At 45.4% G+C, this 18,189-nt stretch overlaps 1 protein-coding gene across 1 annotated transcript in view; it reads right to left on the bottom strand.

The window, feature by feature from the left end:
- cd109 (CD109 molecule) overlaps positions 1 to 14,730 on the bottom strand; it is a 126,705-nt gene extending 111,975 nt beyond the window's left edge. The window contains exons 1-2 of the mRNA XM_078229392.1: positions 14,543 to 14,730; positions 9,009 to 9,169 (exon numbers count right to left, since the gene is read on the bottom strand). Of these exons, the coding sequence (XP_078085518.1) occupies positions 9,009 to 9,169; positions 14,543 to 14,619 (238 nt within the window). The 5' untranslated portion in view covers positions 14,620 to 14,730. The remainder of the gene's footprint in view (positions 1 to 9,008; positions 9,170 to 14,542) is intronic.
- Between the last annotated feature and the right edge of the window lie 3,459 nt (positions 14,731 to 18,189).

Below are 18,189 nucleotides of genomic sequence, written 5' to 3' on the forward strand. Positions count from 1 at the left end.
CCTCAAAAACCGCGTTAGGGAACTGGAGGGGGAGCTGGATGAACTTCGGATCATCCGGGAGGCAGAGATGGCCATAGATAGAAGCTTCGGGGATGTAGTTACTCCGAAGAATGAAGATAGGTGGGTAACAGTGAGAGGGGCTGGGAAGAAGCAGTCAGTAAAAGGATCCCCTGTGGTCGTTTCCCTCGGCAACAAGTATACCACTTTGGATACTGCTGAGGGGGATGACCTACCAGTGGTGGGCCACGGTGACCGGATCTCCAGCACTGAGTCTGTCCCTGTGGCTCAGAAGGGAAGGGGGGGAAGCAGGAGAACAATAGTTATTGGGGACTCGATAGTCAGAGGGATAGATAGGAGGTTCTGCGGCAGCAAAAGAGACTCACGGATGGTATGTTGCCTCTCGGGTGCCAGGGCCCTTGACGTCTCGGACTGTGTTTTCACGATCCTTAAGGGGGAGGGCGAACAGTCACAAGTTGTGGTACACATCGGTACGAGCAACATAGGTAAGGGAAGGGATGGGGATTTAAAACAGGAATTTAGGGAGCTAGGGTGGAAGCTGAGAGCCAAGACAAACCATGTTGTCATCTCTGGTTTGTTGCCGGTGCCACGTGATAGCGAGTTGAGGAACAGGGAGAGAGTGCAGATAAACATGTGGCTGCAGGGATGGTGTAGGAGGGAGGGTTTCAGTTATGTGGATAATTGGAGCACATTCTGGGGAAGGTGGGACCTGTACAAACAGGACGGGTTGCACCTGAACCAGAGGGGCACCAACATCGTGGGAGGGAAATTTGCTACGGCTCTTTGGGGGGGTTTAAACTAATTTGTCAGGGGGATGGGAAAAGGAGCTGTCGTCCAGAAGCCAGTGTTGAGTGTAGTGAGGTACTGAGGAGGGTATCAAGGTCGCAGCAGTGTACCGGCAGACAGGAAGGCGGGTTGAAGTTTGTCTACTTCAATGCAAGGAGCATCCGGAATAAAGTAGGTGAACTTGGAGCGTGGATTGGTACTTGGGATTACGATGTTGTGGCCATTACGGAGACATGGTTAGAACAGGGACAGGAATGGTTGTTGGAAGTTCCGGGGTATAGATGTTTCAGTAAGAGTAGGAAAGGTGGTAAAAGAGGTGGAGGAGTAGCATTGTTAATCAAGGATAGTTTAACGGCTGCAGAAAGGCAGTTCGAAGGGGATCTGCCTACTGAGGTAATATGGGCTGAAGTTAGAAATAGGAAAGGAGCGGTCACGTTGTTAGGAGCTTTCCATAGGCGCCCAAATAGTAATAGAGATGTGGAGGAAGAAATTGCAAAGCAGACTATGGATAGGTGTGGAGGTCACAGGGTAATTGTCATGGGTGACTTTAACTTTCCAAGTATTGATTGGAATCTTTATTGGTCGAATAGTTCGGATGGGGCAGTTTTTGTACAGTGCGTGCAGGAGGGTTTCCTGACACAATATGTGGATAGGCCGACAAGAGGTGGGGCTACTTTGGATTTGGTACTGGGTAATGAACTGGGCCAAGTGTTAGATTTGTTTGTGGGAGAGCACTTTGGAGATAGTGGCCACAATTCGGTGTCTTTCACTATTGCAATGGAGAGGGATAGGCCATAGGGCAGGGCAAGGTTTATAATTGGGGGCGGGGTAATTATGATGCGATTAGGCGGGAATTAGGGAGCATAAGATGGGAACAGAAACTGTCAGGGAAAGGCACAAATGAAAAGTGCAGCTTGTTCAAGGAACAAATACTGCGTGTCCTTGATAGGTATGTCCCTGTCAGGCAGGGAGGAAATGGACGAGTGAGGGAACCATGGTTCACAAAAGAGGTTGAATGTTTTCTCAAGAGGAAAAGGGAGGCGTATGTAAGGATGAGAAAACAAGGTTCAATTGGGTCGCTTGAGGATTACAAGTTAGCAAGGAATGAGCTAAAAAAAGGGCTTAGGAGAGCTAGGAGGGGGCATGAGAAGTCCTTGGCGGGTCGGATCAAGGAAAACCCCAAGGCTTTTTACTCTTCTGTGAGAAGTAAAAGAATGACCAGGGTGAGGTAGGGCCAGTCAAGGACAGTAGTGGGAACTTGTGCATGAAGTCAGAAGAGATAGGAGAGGTGATGAATGAACACTTTTCTTCAGTGTTCACCAAGGAGAGGGGTCATGTTTTTGAGGATGAGAGTGTGATACAGGCTGATAGGCTGGAGGAGGTAGATGTTCTGAGGGAAGATGTATTTGCAATTTTGAAAAATCTGAGGGTCGATAAGTCCGCTGGGCCAGATGGGATATATCCTAGGATTCTTTGGGAGGCAAGGGATGAGATTGCAGAGCCTTTGGCTTTGATCTTTGGGTCCTCACTGTCCACGGGGATAGTCATGATGTGAAGATGCCGGTGTTGGACTGGGGTGAACACAGTAAGAAGTCTCACAACACCAGGTTAAACCAGGTTGACGAAGGAGCAGCGCTCCGAAAGCTTATGGTATTTGCTACCAAATAAACCTGTTGGACTTTAACCTGTTGTTGTGAGACTTCTTACCACGGGGATAGTGCCAGAGGACTGGAGAGTGGCGAATGTTGTTCCTCTGTTCAAGAAATGAAATAGGAATGACCCTGGTAATTATAGGCCAGTTAGTCTTACTTCAGTGGTCGGTAAGTTAATGGAAAAGGTCCTGACCATTTGGAAAGAAGCAGCTTAATCCGGGATAGTCAACATGGATTCGTGAAGGGTAAGTCTTGCCTCACAAGTTTGATTGAAATCTTTGAGGAGGTAACTAGGTGTGTCGATGAAGATAGAACAGTTGATGTCTTATACATGGATTTTAGTAAGGCGTTTGATACGTCTCCCCATGGTCAGCTCATGAAGAAAGTAAGAAGGTGTGGGATAGAGGGAGATTTGGCTGATTGGATAAGTAACTGGCTATCTCATCGAAGGCAGAGGGTGGTGGTGGATGGAAAATTTTCAGACTGGAGACCAGTTACCAGCGGTGTACCACAGGGATCAGTGTTGGGTCCTCTGCTACTTGTGATTTTTATCAATGACTTGGAGGAGGGGGCTGAAGGGTGGGTCAGTAAATTTGCTGATGATACCAAGATTGGTGGAGTAGTGGATGAGGTGAAGGGCTGTTGTAGGCTTCAAAGAGACATTGATAGGATGCAGAGCTGGGCTGAAAAATGGCAGATGGAGTTTAACCCTGATAAGTGCGAGGTGATTCATTTTGGTCAGACAAATTTGAATGTGGATTACAGGGTCAAAGGTAGGGTTCTGAGGAATGTGGAGGAACAGAGAGATCTTGGGGTTCATATCCACAGATCTCTGAAGGTTGCCACTCAAGTGGATAGAGCCGTGAAGAAGGCCTATAGTGTGTTAGCGTTTATTAACTGGAGGTTTGAGTTTAAGAGCCGTGGGGTTATGCTGCAACTGCACAGGACCTTGGTGAGACCACATTTGGAATATTGTGTGCAGTTCTGGTCACCTCACTATAAGAAGCATTGGAAAGAGTGCAAAGGAGATTTACCAGGATGCTGCCTGGTTTGGAGGGTAGGTCTTATGAGGAAAGGTTGAGGGAGCTAGGGCTTTTCTCTTTAGAGCGGAGGAGGATGAGAGGTGACTTAAAAGAGGTTTATCAGATGATGAGGGGGATAGATAGAGTGGACGTTCAGAGACTATTTCCTCGGATAGATGTAGCTATTACTAGGGGGCATAACTATAAGGTTCATGTTGGGAGATACTGGAAGGATGTCCGAGGAAGGTTCTTTATTCAGAGAGTAGTTGGGGTGTGGAATAGACTACCTGCTTTGATAGTGGAGTCGGACAGTTTAGGAACTTTCAAGCGGTTATTGGATAGGCACATGGAGCACACCAGAATAATAGGGAGTGGGATAGCTTGATCTTGGTTTCGGACAAAGCTTGGCACAACATCGAGGGCTGAAGGGCCTGTACTGTGCTGTACTGTTCTATGTTCTAAGACTTTCTGCAAAGCCTAATGCATGTTTGATTGGGCATCCCAAATACCACCTCTATGAGATGTCTAATTTTGTTTGATTAGTCTCCTGAAAAACCCCTGGGGATGTTAAAGGCGCCTCACAAATGCATTCCCAGAATACGATAATTCCCTTATTTTGTAACCCATCACTCTCCAAAATGGCCAGGAAATAGATTGAATTAGAACCTCCCAGGATTGCTATCACAAGGTTAAAAGTACTAGATGATAAATAAAACATCAAATCCAGAAATATCAGTTATTCCAAAGGCCAAAGGCATTTCGGGAAGGATTGAGGGAAGTGGCACGTGACTCAGCTTTTGAGAATGAATGAGTTCAGAGGGAGAGACCTGAGTGTTGATGACATCAAAGGTGGATTTGAGAAAGTATATGAAGGAGCGAGCATTCAGAGGCCTGAAGGAAGAGGATTGACAATGGTCTCAGGAGAACAGAGACAGATGAGAGCAGTGATAACTGAGAGAGTGAGGTTAAAGACATAGTAGCATAGCAACACAGCAGCGGGAGTAGGCCATTTGGCCCCTTGAGTGTTCTCCATAACTTAATGAGATCATGGCTGATCTTCCACCTCAATGCCACCCTCCCACAGATCCCCATATCCCCTAATGTCATTAGTATCTCGAAATCTATTGACCACTGCCTTGATTATACTCAATGACTGAGCCTACACAGCTGGGGGAGAGAATTTTATTTTTCTTCATTCGTGGGACATGGGCATCACTGTCTGGCTATCATTTATTGCCCATCCCCGAGCTGCCCTTGTTCAGATGGGAGTTGAGAGTCAACCACATTGCTGTGGCTCAGGAGTCACATGTAGGCCATACTGGGTAAGGACGGCAGATTTCCTTCCCTAACGGACATTAGTGAGCCAGATGGTTTTTTTTCGACAAGGGTTTCATGGTCATCAGTAGATTCTTAATTCCAGACAATTATATTGAATTCAAATTCTGCCATGGTGAAATTCGAACCTGGGTCCCCAGAGCATTAGCTGAGTTTCTGGATTAATAGTCTAGCGATAAGGCCACTAAGCTATCGCCTTCCCCCTTGATTCCTCCAAAGATTCACCACCCACTGACATTGGGCGGCACGGTAGCACAGTGGTTAGCACCGCTGCTTCACGGCTCCAGGGACCTGGGTTCGATTCCCGGCTCGGGTCACTGTCTGTGTGGAGTTTGCACATTCTCCTCGTGTCTGCGTGGGTTTCCTCCGGGTGCTCCGGCTTCCTCCCACAGTCCAAAAATGTGCGAGTTCGGTTGACTGGTCATGCTAAAAATTGCCCCTTAGAGTCCTGAGATGCGTAGGTTTGAGGGATTAGTGGGTAAATATGTAGGGATATAGGAATAGGGTCTGGGTGGGATTGTGGCCAGTGCAGACTTGATGGGCCGAATGGCCTCCTTCTGCACTGGAGGGTTTCTATGATTTCTATGATTGGTGACAGGGAACCCTTTGAGATGCCTAAGTCATTCTTTGCATCCCATCTGTGGTATGAAGACATCTCCAGGTTTGATCAGCAGTATGTACAAGGTTTGGCTGGACCTGCCATTTACAAACTGGACATAGAAAAGTCCAGCACAAAAGTAGGCCATTCAGCCCATCGAGTCTGTGTTATAAGAGTTCTTATTTGCAAAATAAATTTGTGATACAAATTGGGAAACTAATATTCTCATGGGTGACATTAGCAATGGCGAGAGAATGAATAGTTGTGTTACAATAGAGTGATTAAATATTCCCACCGAACCTGCGAATTAAAGCAAGCCAGAATATGGGAAATTCCTCAGAGCTCCTTCCCCAGCTGTGGTTCAGTGGACAGCACAGTTATCTCAGAGGTAGAAAGTTCTACTTCAGTAACTGGAGCCTGAAACTGAGGGGGGCACTTCAGTGCAATACTGCGGAAGTGCTGCATAGTTGAACGTGCTGTCTTTTGGATGAGATGTTTAAACCAAGGTTCTGCCTGCTCTTTCAGCAGAATGATTGGATGATACTATACAAAGAGAAGCAGATAATTTTTTCCAGGTGTCCTGGCCAATGGTTATCCTATTTGTCTTTGTATCTTAGCTGTCTCCCTGAGCCACAGCCATTACTTCATCTCCTTTTCCTATTCCCTCTCTTGGGCACCTTCCCTCCTGTCCGATTAGCAAGGACCTCTTGGGCAAGCATTCAGTTGCCAGGCCTAACACCTCCTTCTGTGGCTCAGTGTCAATTTCTCTCTGATTTACACTCCTGTGACCACCGTAGGGGGTTTTCATAAAGGCATTTTATGATCCTTAATACAATGAGTTTTGTGACGTAGATAATCTTCCTTTGTGATGTTGTTTGAGGATTAAATATTGGCCAGAACTCTCCTGGCCTTCTTCGAAATAGTGCCATGGAACCTTTCACATCCACCTGAGAAGGCAGACGGGGGCCAAGGTGGCACAGTGGTTAGCACTGTTGCCTCACAGCGCCAGGGACCCGGATTCGATCCTTGGCTTAGATCACTGTCTGTGTGGAGTTTGCACATTCTCCCCGTGTCTGCGTGGGTTTCCTCCGGGTGCTCTGGTTTCCTCCCATATTCCGAAAGATGCGCGGGTTGGCCGTGCTAAATTCTCCCTCAGTGTACCCGAACATGCACCAGAGTGTGGCATCTCGGGGATTTTCACAGTAACTTCATTGCAGTGTTAATGTAAGCCTACCTGTGACGCTAATAAATAAACATTATTTAAACTCCCAAAGCAGCATCACCAGCAGTGCAGCATTCCATCAGAATGTGCACACCCATTCCCAGAAACAAGTGAACAAACTCAATTTGTAGGAATTGATTATTCTAACAATGGTTTTTATAAACCCACTCCAATTACAGCTAAGAGATTACTTAGAAAAGGCAGCTCCATCACCAGGGAGAGGCTCAGACTATAGAGTTCTTAACACTTGATCCCTCACATGGTCACGTCCAACCATTCAGGCAACTTTCTAGTCTTCTTTTCTTCTGGAACATTCCCATAAAAGCAACCCCTTTAAGCCTCTGCTGGTAATACAATCAACCAACACCAGATCAGATGGAAACAGGTTAAGCCAATCCAAGTTCAGAGACAGTTTTCAAGGCAACGATAGTTTAAGTGGCGCAATTTGACAGCCAGTCCACTAGGCTGACAGAAAGAATCGACCCATTACATATCGACATTATTGCTGGGCGGGGGGGGGGGTGGCTGAGCGTTGTGTGGGTGGGGAAGGGGAGGGGAAGTTTGTGTGATCATATGCATGATCTAATTGCAAATGCAGGCTTTGTTTTATTGATGTTGGTAAGTGCACAATTCATGATTGTCCGTAAATATGAAATACAATCCCCGTCACAAACCTTTTCAAACCCGTTAACAAAAAGAAAGTGATATTATGTTGTCTTTTACTGGTTGTTATGTGATAATTTAAATGGACAGATTAGGTGAGTTGAGAAAGCAGGTTTGAAGTTTATTTTTATCTATTAACAATGGCTACAATTTGATAGTTAATCATTTTCTTTTCAATGTCATTTTACCAGGGCGGCACAGTGATTAGCAATGCTGCCTCACAGCGCCAGGGACCCGGGTTCGATTCACGGCTTGGGTCACTGTCTGTGTGGCATTTGCACGTCCTCCCTGTGTCTGCGTGGGTTTCCTCCGGGCGCTCCGGTTTCCTCCCACAGTCTGAAAGACATGCTGGTTAGGTGCATTGACCCGAACAGGCGCTAAGTGTGGCGACTGGGGGAATTTCACAGTAACTTCATTGCAGTGTTAATGTAAGCCTTATTTGTAACTAATAAATCAACTTTACTTTTTACTTTTTATTTTATAACAAGGATTACAATGCCACTTGAGCCTGACCTGCAGACATTCCTTATTCAAATAGAAGTTTAAAAGGACAAAAGGGAATAGCGTCATCGTGGTTCTGTAACTGGAGCGGCCTGTACGTGAGTTCAGTCGCTGCCATAACCATGGGGCAATTTAAAACTCAGTTAATAAATAAGACAGGAATTATGGTCATTCTGACCATCTGTCCACTGCATTGCTGTTTCAGACAAACCATTTGGTTCACTAATGGGAATTTAAACTTCCAGTAAAGTGGACAGGCAAAGCTGCTGTGATTCTTTTGACCAGTTGCCCCACAAGGGGAGGTGATGGCCTAGTGGTATTGTCACTAAACTATTAATCGAGAAACTCAGCGAATGTTCTGGGGGACCCGGGTTCGAATCCCGCCACGGCAGATGGTGAAACTTGATTTCAATAAAAAATATCTGGGGTTAAGAATCCACTGATGCCCATGAAACCATTGTCGGGAAAACCCATCTGGTCCACTAATGTCCTTTAGGGAAGGAAATTTGCCTTTCTTACCCGGTCTGGCCTACATGTGACTCCAGAGCCACAGCAATGTGGTTGACTCTCAACTGCCGTTCAAGGGCAACTAGGGATAGGCAATAAATGCTGGCCCAGCCAGCGACGCCCATGTCCCATGAATGAATGAAACAAAAGGGGAACCTGAGGACAGATTTCACCAGGAGAAGTATAGGTTGGCAGACAAAAACCAACATTGTGCGCCCTCCTGGCGGTGAGCCAGCCTAACATAATATCAAAGGACATTAGCTTAAAAAGAGAGCCTTGCATTTATCGAGTTCCATTCACAGCCTTGGAACAGCTTTTGAGCCAATTAAGTTATTTTTGAGGTGTAGTCGCTGCTGTAATGTAGAGAATGTGGCAGATAGGTTATGTGCAGCTGAATCCCACATACTGTGACAATGATGTAACTTAGTGATGTTGCTTGAGTATTGGCTAGGATTCTGGCGAGACCTCCCCTGCCATGGGATCTTTTACGTCCACCTGTGAGGGTAGACTTCAGTCAAACATCTCATCGGAAAGACGGCATCTCCTGAGTGTCAACATAAGTTGTGTGCTCAGCTCCCTGGAGTGGCTTTCTGTCTTGGTGAAGTGGGAGTGCTTATCATTTTAAAGAAATTAAAACCTCTGCCATTCATCTCTTGGTAATGCAGAAGGGATATTTGCCCTGCTTTTAACCCTGATTATCTTACCTGCATTGAAGATGCCTTCCACACTGCTGTAATTCCGTCCGTTCTTACTGATGAGCGCTGTTATTCGCAGTGGGGGTAGGCCGTTCTGCAGTGTAGACACTGTGAAGGTCATGTTAAGTCTGGGGAATAGTTTACTTGGTGCTGTGATGATATAGGTCGGTCTTCAACATATAAGAAAGAAACAGGGTTACTCATTTACTTTTTCTTATTCTTTCGTGGGGTGTGGGCATCGCGAGAGCAGCATTTATTACCCATCCCTAATTACCCTTGAGAAGGTGGCACTGCTGCGATCCATGTAGTGTAGATACACCTACAGTGCTGTTAGGGAGGACATTCCAGGATTTTGACCCAGTGCCATACAACGTGGGCAGCATGGTGGCACAGTGGTTAGCACTGCTGCCTCACAGCGCCAGGGACCTGGGTTCGATTCCCGGCTTGGGTCACTGTCTGTGTGGAGTTTGCACGTTCTCCCCGTGTCTGCGTGGGTTTCCTCCGGTTTCCTCCCACAGTCCAAAGATGTGCAGGTTAGGTTGATCGGCCATGCTAAATTGCCACTTAGTGTCAGGGGAACTAACAAGGTAAATATATGGGGCGACGGGGATAGGGCCTGGGTGGGATTGTGTTCGGTGCAGACTCGATGGGCCGAATAGTCTCCTTCTGCACTGTAGGGATTCTATGATTCGATTCTATGAACTGATTGTCTTTTCCTGTTATTCCCACCTTTTATCCTTCCAAACTTCCGCAAAGTGGACAACCTCATGCCAGATCGAGGTGATTATCATGGAATCCTGACAGTGCAGAAAGAGGCCATTTGGCCCACAGAGCCTGCACCGAGAACAATCCCACCCAGGCCTTATCCCTGTAACCCACATAATTCCCCAGCTAATCTTCCGAACACTAAGGTGCAATTGAGCATGGCCAATCAACCTAATCTGCACATCTTTGGAGTGTGGGAGGAAACCAGAGCACGCGGAGGAAACTTACGCAGACACAGATTAAAGTGAGAAAAGACAAAAACAGAAAATGCTGGAAAATCTCAGCAGGTCTGACAGCGTCTGTGGAGAGAGAATAGAGCCAACGTTTCGAGTCTGGATGACCCTTCGTCAGAGTGATCAAAGAGTTTGATTGGGTGTGGTGTGGGTGGGGGAGTTTGTAGTCCAGAACATTTGGCCAAATTAGAGCTCGGCTTATTCAAGGGTGTTTTCAGGAAGCACTTCTTCACACAAATGGTAGAGGAAGTCTGGAATTCTTTCCCCCAGCTGTTGAGACTGTGGGACAATGGAAAAGGTCAACACAGATGTTCAAAGATTTGTATTTGGCAGGTGGACTGAGTGATGGATAGAGTTCAGATTCAGATCAGCTGTGATCTAATTCAATGGCAGGCCAAACTCAAGGGGCTGAATGGCCTCTTATGGTGTGTGTGAGGTAGCTCAGGGTGACAACAAGCCATTGGAACTGAGTGGGGCCACCTTATATCAAAGGTTTCCTGGGAGATCTGGGGGTAGGGTACTCCTTTATGGGCACACTTTGTCTCCCACCTCCACCCTCCACCCCCCACCCTCACTCCTCCACCAACGGCAATGACTTCTCCTGCAACATCAGCACCTCCTGCCCTCAGAGACCACCCACCCACCTTGCCAGGCCTGCCTGTCCAACCCCTGTACCCCCAAATTCAGTTTTGTGTGAAGAAGTGCTTCCTGACAACACCCTTGTTGTGTACATGACCATCGCTGAGCCTTCCTTCTCTAAATGTAGCACCAACAATGGCCACCATTCTCAGTGGCGCTGTCGAGCCCCCGGCTCTCTGATTGGATAGCAGTGGTTGGTGGTGGGCCGAATCTTTGATGCAGGCAGCAGCCCCTGCGGTAACCAGCGTTTTGGCTAACACCAACAAGATCCATTCCCAGCTCCCCCTGTCTGCCAAGGCTAGTTTGTCCCCCCTCAGTGTTGAGACCCCCATCACCTCTTTAACATTCAACTTGTTAATTCTGCTTCTCGCTCCACAGATGCTGCCTGAACCTGTTGAGTATTTCCAGCATTTCCCACATTGTATGAAACTCAATGGAGACAAAAAAAGAACAATTGATGAGAGGCGATTTTCACCAGCTTGGGAGCAATAGAGGTGATCTCATTTTTTCTGAGTACAAATGTGGGGGGCAGTGGGGTGTTTGAGTGGCAGAACACTAACATGGTCAAAGAATCGGTCAAAGGGGCAGCACAGTGGCACAGTGGTTAGCACTGCTGCCTCATGGCACCAGGACTCGGGTTCGATTCCCGGCTTGGGTCACTGTCTGTGTGCAGTTTGCACATTCTCCCTGTGTCTGCGTGGGTTTCCTCCGGGTGGCCCAGTTTCCTCCCACACTCCAAAGATGTGCGGGTTAGGTGGATTGGCCATGCTAAATTGACCCTTAGTGTCAGGGGGACTAGCTAGGGTAGATGCATGGGGTTATGGGGGTGGGGCCTGGGTGGGATTGTGGTCAGTGCAGACTCAATGGGCCAAATGGCCTCCTTGTGCACTATAGGAATTCTATGATTCTATGATCAGCATTGATTTTTACTGTCTTCACCTGGTATTAATGGGCCAATAATAATTCAATGGGTCCTTATCTTATCACCCCCCACCCCCCCGACCCTCCCATTAACACCAGCAATACAACCAGGCCCTGTTACCAGTTGTCAATGACAACAGCTCCTCTTGACACAGAAGTTCATTGGTTTATTGACAAATCATCATAGCGGGAGGTGCAAAATTGTGATGATGATAAAAATAAAATTATAATTCGTAAAAGTTATAGACAATCATCAAAAAATAAAGTGCAAATCTAATAATGGAACTGCACAGTTATGAACATTTTGCGATACAAATAATTACAATGCATTGTAAAATAGAGACCTGTTTAATTTAAAGAATAAAAATGAGAGGTCTGTTACTCTCCACATTTTGTATTGAGGTCCAGCATACTGGAGTAATGCGTGCAATTCTGGTCGCCACAGCACCGGACGTGGAAGCTTTGGAGAGAGTGCAAAGAGGGTTCACCAGGATGTTGCCTCGTCTCGAGGGTGTTGGGCTATGAGGATTTGATTTGATTTGATTTGATTTATTATTGTCACATGTATTAACATACAGTGAAAAGTATTGTTTCTTGCGCGCTATACAGACAAAGCATGCCATTCATAGAGAAAGGAGAGAGTGCAGAATGTAGTGTTACAGTCATAGCTAGGGTGTAGAGAAAGATCAACTTAATGCAAGGTAAGTCCATTCAAACATCTGATGGCAGCAGGGAAGAAGCTGTTCTTGAGTCGGTTGGTACGTGACCTCAAACTTTTAAATCCTTTTTCCTGACGGAAGAAGGTGGAAGAGAGAATGTCCGGAGTGCATGGGGTCCTTAATTATGATGGCTGATTTGCCGAGGCAGCGGGAAGTGTAGACAGAGTCAATGGATGGGAGGCTGGTTTGTGTGATGGATTGGGCTACATTCACGACCTTTTGTAGTTCCTTACGGTCTTGGACAGAGCAGGAGCCATACCAAGCTGTGACACAACCAAAAGAATGTTTTCTATGGTGCATCTGTAAAAGTTGGTGAGAGTCATAGCTGACGTGCCAAATTTCCTTAGTCTTCAGAGAAAGTAGAGGCGTTGGTGGGCTTTCTTAACTACAGTGTCGGCACATGGATACCAGGAGAGGTTGAATAAACTAGGATTGTTTTCACTGGAAGGACGGAGGCTGAGGGAAGACCTGATAGAGGTCTACAAAATTATGAGAGGGATAGACAGGGTGGACTGTCAGAGGCTTTTTCCCACGGTGGAAGTGGCAATACCAGGAGGCACAGGTTCAAGGTGAGAGGGGGAAAGTTTAAGGGAGATGTGTGGGGGAAGTTTATCATGCAGAGAGTGGTGGGTGCCTGGAACGCGCTGCCAGAGGAGGTGGTGGAAGCAGTCCCATCAGCAACATTTAAGAGGCAAGTGGATGGGTACATGAATAGGGAGGGAATAGAGGGATACGGACCGAGTAAAGGCAGAAGGTTTTGTTTTGAGTTTAGTTCGGGCATCATGATTAGCACGGGCTGTACTTTTCTTTGTTCTTTGTTCTATATATATTGGCAGGTTAAGTTCCTTAAATTCCCAATCATTTATATACTATTTATCGGTTTTATAAAATAGTCCATTTGTTGTATACATGATTCACGGAAAGTTGATTTTTCTCTTTAATCCCGTCGTATTTTGTGAGGTTGTGGCAAAGCTCAGTGGCAAAAGGAGGTGGGATTCAAGAGTTTTCTGAAGTCCAAACAGAACTTTCTTCCCCTTTCAGCTTGGGAACATATATTCAGTTGTTTGTGTCAGAGTAGCTTTGATACACATTACCTGGATTCGCTTCAGTGTTTGGTGTTTGTTGCTGAATGTTGTTGAGCTTGTTATGATATAAACAGCAATATTTACTTTAATACAGGCAAGCATCAAAGATGGGGCATTGTTTTGGAAAAATTAGCTTATGATTAAATAAGATTGGAATATACTTATTTCCACATAGATTCTCACACAGATATACAGAGGCAAGTCTGTTATATATAAATATTACACACAAAAGCACACAAGATCTCACATTTCTTGTGTGCTTTTAGAAACAAAACATAGAAACATAGAAACCCTACAGTGCAGAAGGAGGCCATTCGGCCCATCGAGTCTGCACCGACCACAATCCCACCCAGGCCCTACCCCCACATATTTTACCCACTAATCCCTCTAACCTACGCATCCCAGGACTCTAAGGGACAATTTTTAACCTGGCCAATCAACCTAACCCGCACATCTTTGGACTTTGGACTTTTGTGTGTAATATTTATATACAACAGACTTGCCTCTGTATATCTGTGTGAGAATCTATGTGGAAATAAGTATATTCCAATCTTATTCAATCATAAGCTAATTTTTCCAAAACAATGCCCCGTCTTTCTCTATGTAAACATGTAACATTTACACATTTATTCTGTTTCAGAAGCTGTTACAATTTTGATGGTGTCCAACTAGGTACATTAAACATCTTCACCTCTTTATATACCGAGACAGATCGTGGAGAAGTATGTTGGAAAGCATTTTAAACAGCACAACTTTCTAAACGCGGGGCAAGATGCAAACATCTTTGTGTAGATAAAAGTTTCACATCAGGTCAATTTAGCCAATGTTTCTGAAATCTTATACTGCATATTAAAAGGAATAAACTGTCCATACAGAAAGGTGTTTAAATAAATACATTCCAGGAGAAACACAGAGTGAACATTCAGTTTCTGACAGTTTCAGAATAGGTAGGAGTTGATTAACTTTGACACTGGCTGCGCAATTCACAGACTGTAAAGAACATACATTTTAACAGAAATAGCCAAAAGCTACTGTGAAAGAATTCACAGGTTCTGCCCTCATTCTCTGCCTGGTTGAGAGGCAGGATGGAGTTACTTTTAAAAGATTGAGCAGACAGAAGCACCTTTTTAAGAAGCAGCAGTACTTTATTACACACAGGACTAGGTTAATCTGGGACTTACCTGCTGCCATTGCAGGTGGAGAGAAGACCAAGGAGCAACTGGACAGAGACCGAGAGTGCCCAGGTAAGAGATGCCATGGTGTGGGTCCAGAGAGTTGTGTTTCTCTCAGGATCACCGTATCTATCGGGACCCACTCTGCAGTACTGCTGTCTCACTTTGTGTGAGAGTCTCTGTAGCACACCTTCTCTCTGTCGTAGTCTCTCAACCTCTAAATATATGACACAGGCTCTCTCTCACTGTGCCACACCCTCTATGGAATTCTACCTCGTTCTCTACAATCTGCTCCCTAAAGTACACTCTCCCTCTCTCACTCTCCCCCTTTCCTCTCTCTCTCTCTCCCTTTCCCTTTTTTCTCCCTTTCCTCTCTCTCTCTCTCTCACTCCCTTTCCCCTCTTTCTCTCCCTTTCCTCTTTCTCTCTCTCTCCCTTTCCCCCCTCTCTCTCTCCCTTTTCTCTCTTTCTCTCCCTTTCTGTAGCACCATGTATCTCTTAGTCTGGCACTCCCTCTCTCAGTTGCACAGTCTCTCTTCCTGTGGAACATATTTGCTCTCTATGGTACTGTCTCTCTCTTTCTCTCCCCATTGCCACATCTCTGATTCTCCCTCTCTCTTTCTCTCTCTGTTGCAGCGTCTCAGTCTCCTCACTGGATGAAGATATTATTGAGTTAAATGCAGAGTTGCGGTTGTATTTTCCTTCGGGCAGGCCATTTGTGCGCGCTTTCAGAGGAGTCTACATGGGGAAACAATACAGGAATATGCAAGTCACTTATTCCTCTCAATTCAGCTTTAGAAACAAACATAGGCTCACGCAGACAGAACCTAATAAACTGTGACAAATGTATACTTTTTCATTGCTTTATGCAGTTCAATTCATTGTTTTGAGTTATTTTAAATTAGCTGCCATTTTCCCCACATTCCAACGATCAAAAAGGTATGTCATTGGTTGTAACGCACTTCAGGAGGTTTTGAACCTGTGTAGGGTGCTATGTAAATGCAAGTTCTTTCCTATTTTTAAGTCTGATGCAGATATATTGTAGTCCTTATGCAGGCTGGAGACAGTATGTAGTATCTTTCTTCCCGGATTGACTAGTTAGATCATGTAGATTGGGCATAGAACAGCCTCTAAGCAGCCCCGAATGAACTCGATGGACTGAAGGCCTTGATTTCATTCCACACCCTTGTGCCTTTACCAACTAGTTTTTCCTGATGTATACATTAGAATGGTTAAGTTTCAGTAAGAACACTAAAGTAGAACAAAGTACAACTTTTGTTCTCTCCCTATCCTTCACAGTTGATCCCAACCTAGCATTTACGAGCTGGTTCTTAAATTACACCCACTGGGGTCGGATGAATTGATACTGCCCTGATTCAGTGTCAGTAGACAGAGGTGACAAACAATGAGGAAGAAATGAGAACCTGTGTAACCAGGGCATGTGTCCTACCCACAAGGCAATGCTAATTGTCCTCTTCTTGTCGATTTATTATCGTGAGATGGGCATTGTTGGCAAGGCCAGCATTTATTACCCATCCCTAATTATCCAGAGTTTGATACACAAACAGATCCCGCAAACATCAGTGAAACAGTGATTCATGTAGTGACAAGTGATTTTGGTTGAGGAATAGATGTCGACAGCAGAGAGAATTTGTAAATCCCTTTGAGAATACTGCACTGGGATCTTTTCTGTCAACCAAGAGGGCAAACTGACCCTCCTCCAAAGGACAACACCGCTCGCATTCCAGTGTCAGCTGCGATTAAATGTCTCTGGAACTGAGTTTGAAAACTATGAACTGGACTCCAAGACGATGGAGTTTCTACAAATTCGAGGTTGATGAGGGAAGTTGGATAGGCACTTGAAGGACTACAGGAACATCAGAAATAGCAGCAGGAGTGGACCTGATGGTCCATTGAGTTTGCTCTGCCTTTCAATACAATCATGGTTGACCTTAGGCCTTAACTCCGTTCTCTTACCTGATCCCCATATCCCCTAATTCCCTGGGATCAAAATTCTGTCTGTATTCTTTATTCATTCGTGGGACATGGGCATCGCTGGCTGGCCAGCATTTATTGTCCATCCCTAGTTGCCCTTGAACTGAGTGGTTTGCTCGGCCATTTCAGAGGGCAGTTGAGAGTCAACCACATTGCTGTGGCTCTGGAGTCACGTGTAGGCCAGACAAGGTAAGGGTGGCAGATTTCCTTCCCTAAAGGACATTAGTGAACCAGATGGGTTTTTCCAACAATCGACAATGGTTTCATGGTCTATCCCAATCTTAAGTCTATTCAACAATGAAGCATTCACAACCCTCTGGGGCAGAGAAATCCAAAGATTCACCACCTTTTGAATTAAGTCATTTCTTCTTATCTCAGTCCAATGTGATTGTTCCCTTACCCTGAGGCTGTACTCCTGTGTTTTCGATTTCCTGACCTACAGAGGAGACAGCAGGAGAATGGGACTGATGGATTGCTCTCCAGTGAGCTAGCATGGACTCAATGGGTTGAATGGCCTATCTCTGTGCAGTAATGACTCTCTGGTTTGATGAGAGCTGGTTTCCAAATCCTTAACTTTTATGGAAGTTTTTTTTGACCTTCTTCAAACTATCAGAACCATATTTTTGGAACAATATGGAATGGATTGGTCATGCTAAATTGTCCCTTCATGTTCAATGATGTGTAGATTGAGTGGATTTACCATGATAAATGCGTAGTGTTACAGGAATAGACCATAAGATTATAAGATATAGAAGTAAAATTAGGCCATTCGGCCCATCGGGCAGAGGAGTGGGCCCGGGTGTGATGCTCTTTCAGAGAGTCAGTACAGACTCGATGAGCCAAATGGCCTCTTTCTGCACTGCAGGGATTCTATGGTTCTATGGAACGTAATTCCCCAAAAGATGCAACATAAAAACAAAGATTCACCTGTGAAAGTATTACCTCAGTTTCAATGGAATGGATACTTTCCCCGGTGTGCAATCTGCAAACACTGCACCTTCTCTTAAACACAATTGTATTTATCAGTTCACAGATAAAGTCTTTGTCTTCTCTCTGTCTCAAGGGGGAAGGCAGCTGAAATGTTTCCCGATCAATCATTTTAGCTAGAAAACGGGGTTACAAAATTGGAACTGCATTTTACTTGCACTCACCCTATTGAACTTGTGGCTTCTGCACCTCCTATTCTCTATTCGTACCGACTGTCTCTCTGTCCTGAATTTTATTTTGTCTTTAACAACACCTTGTATTCATATAGTGCCTTTAACTTCAGATTTTTTTTCCCAATGTGAGAATGTAAACAGATAAAAACACAGGGACAAAATAGGAGACACTGGGTAGAATCTTCTGGCGATTATTTTCAGGAGCCAGAACCACTTTGGGTCCTGGCCTGACCTCCAGGGGAGGTGGTGGCCAACTGGCATTATCGCTAGACTATTAATCCAGAAACTCAGCTAATGTCCTGGGGACCTGGGTTCGAATCCTGCCACGGCAGACAGTGGAATTTGAATTCAATAAAAAATATATATTAAGAATCTACTGATGGTCATGAAACCATTGCCAATTGTCGGAAAAACCCATCTGGTTCACTAATGTCCTTTCGGGGAGGAAATCTGCCATACCTACCTGGTCTGGCCTACATGTGACTCCAGAGCCACAGCAATG

Source organism: Mustelus asterias, chromosome 15 (assembly GCF_964213995.1).
Source record: "Mustelus asterias chromosome 15, sMusAst1.hap1.1, whole genome shotgun sequence".
Taxonomy (NCBI): Eukaryota; Metazoa; Chordata; class Chondrichthyes; order Carcharhiniformes; family Triakidae; genus Mustelus; species Mustelus asterias.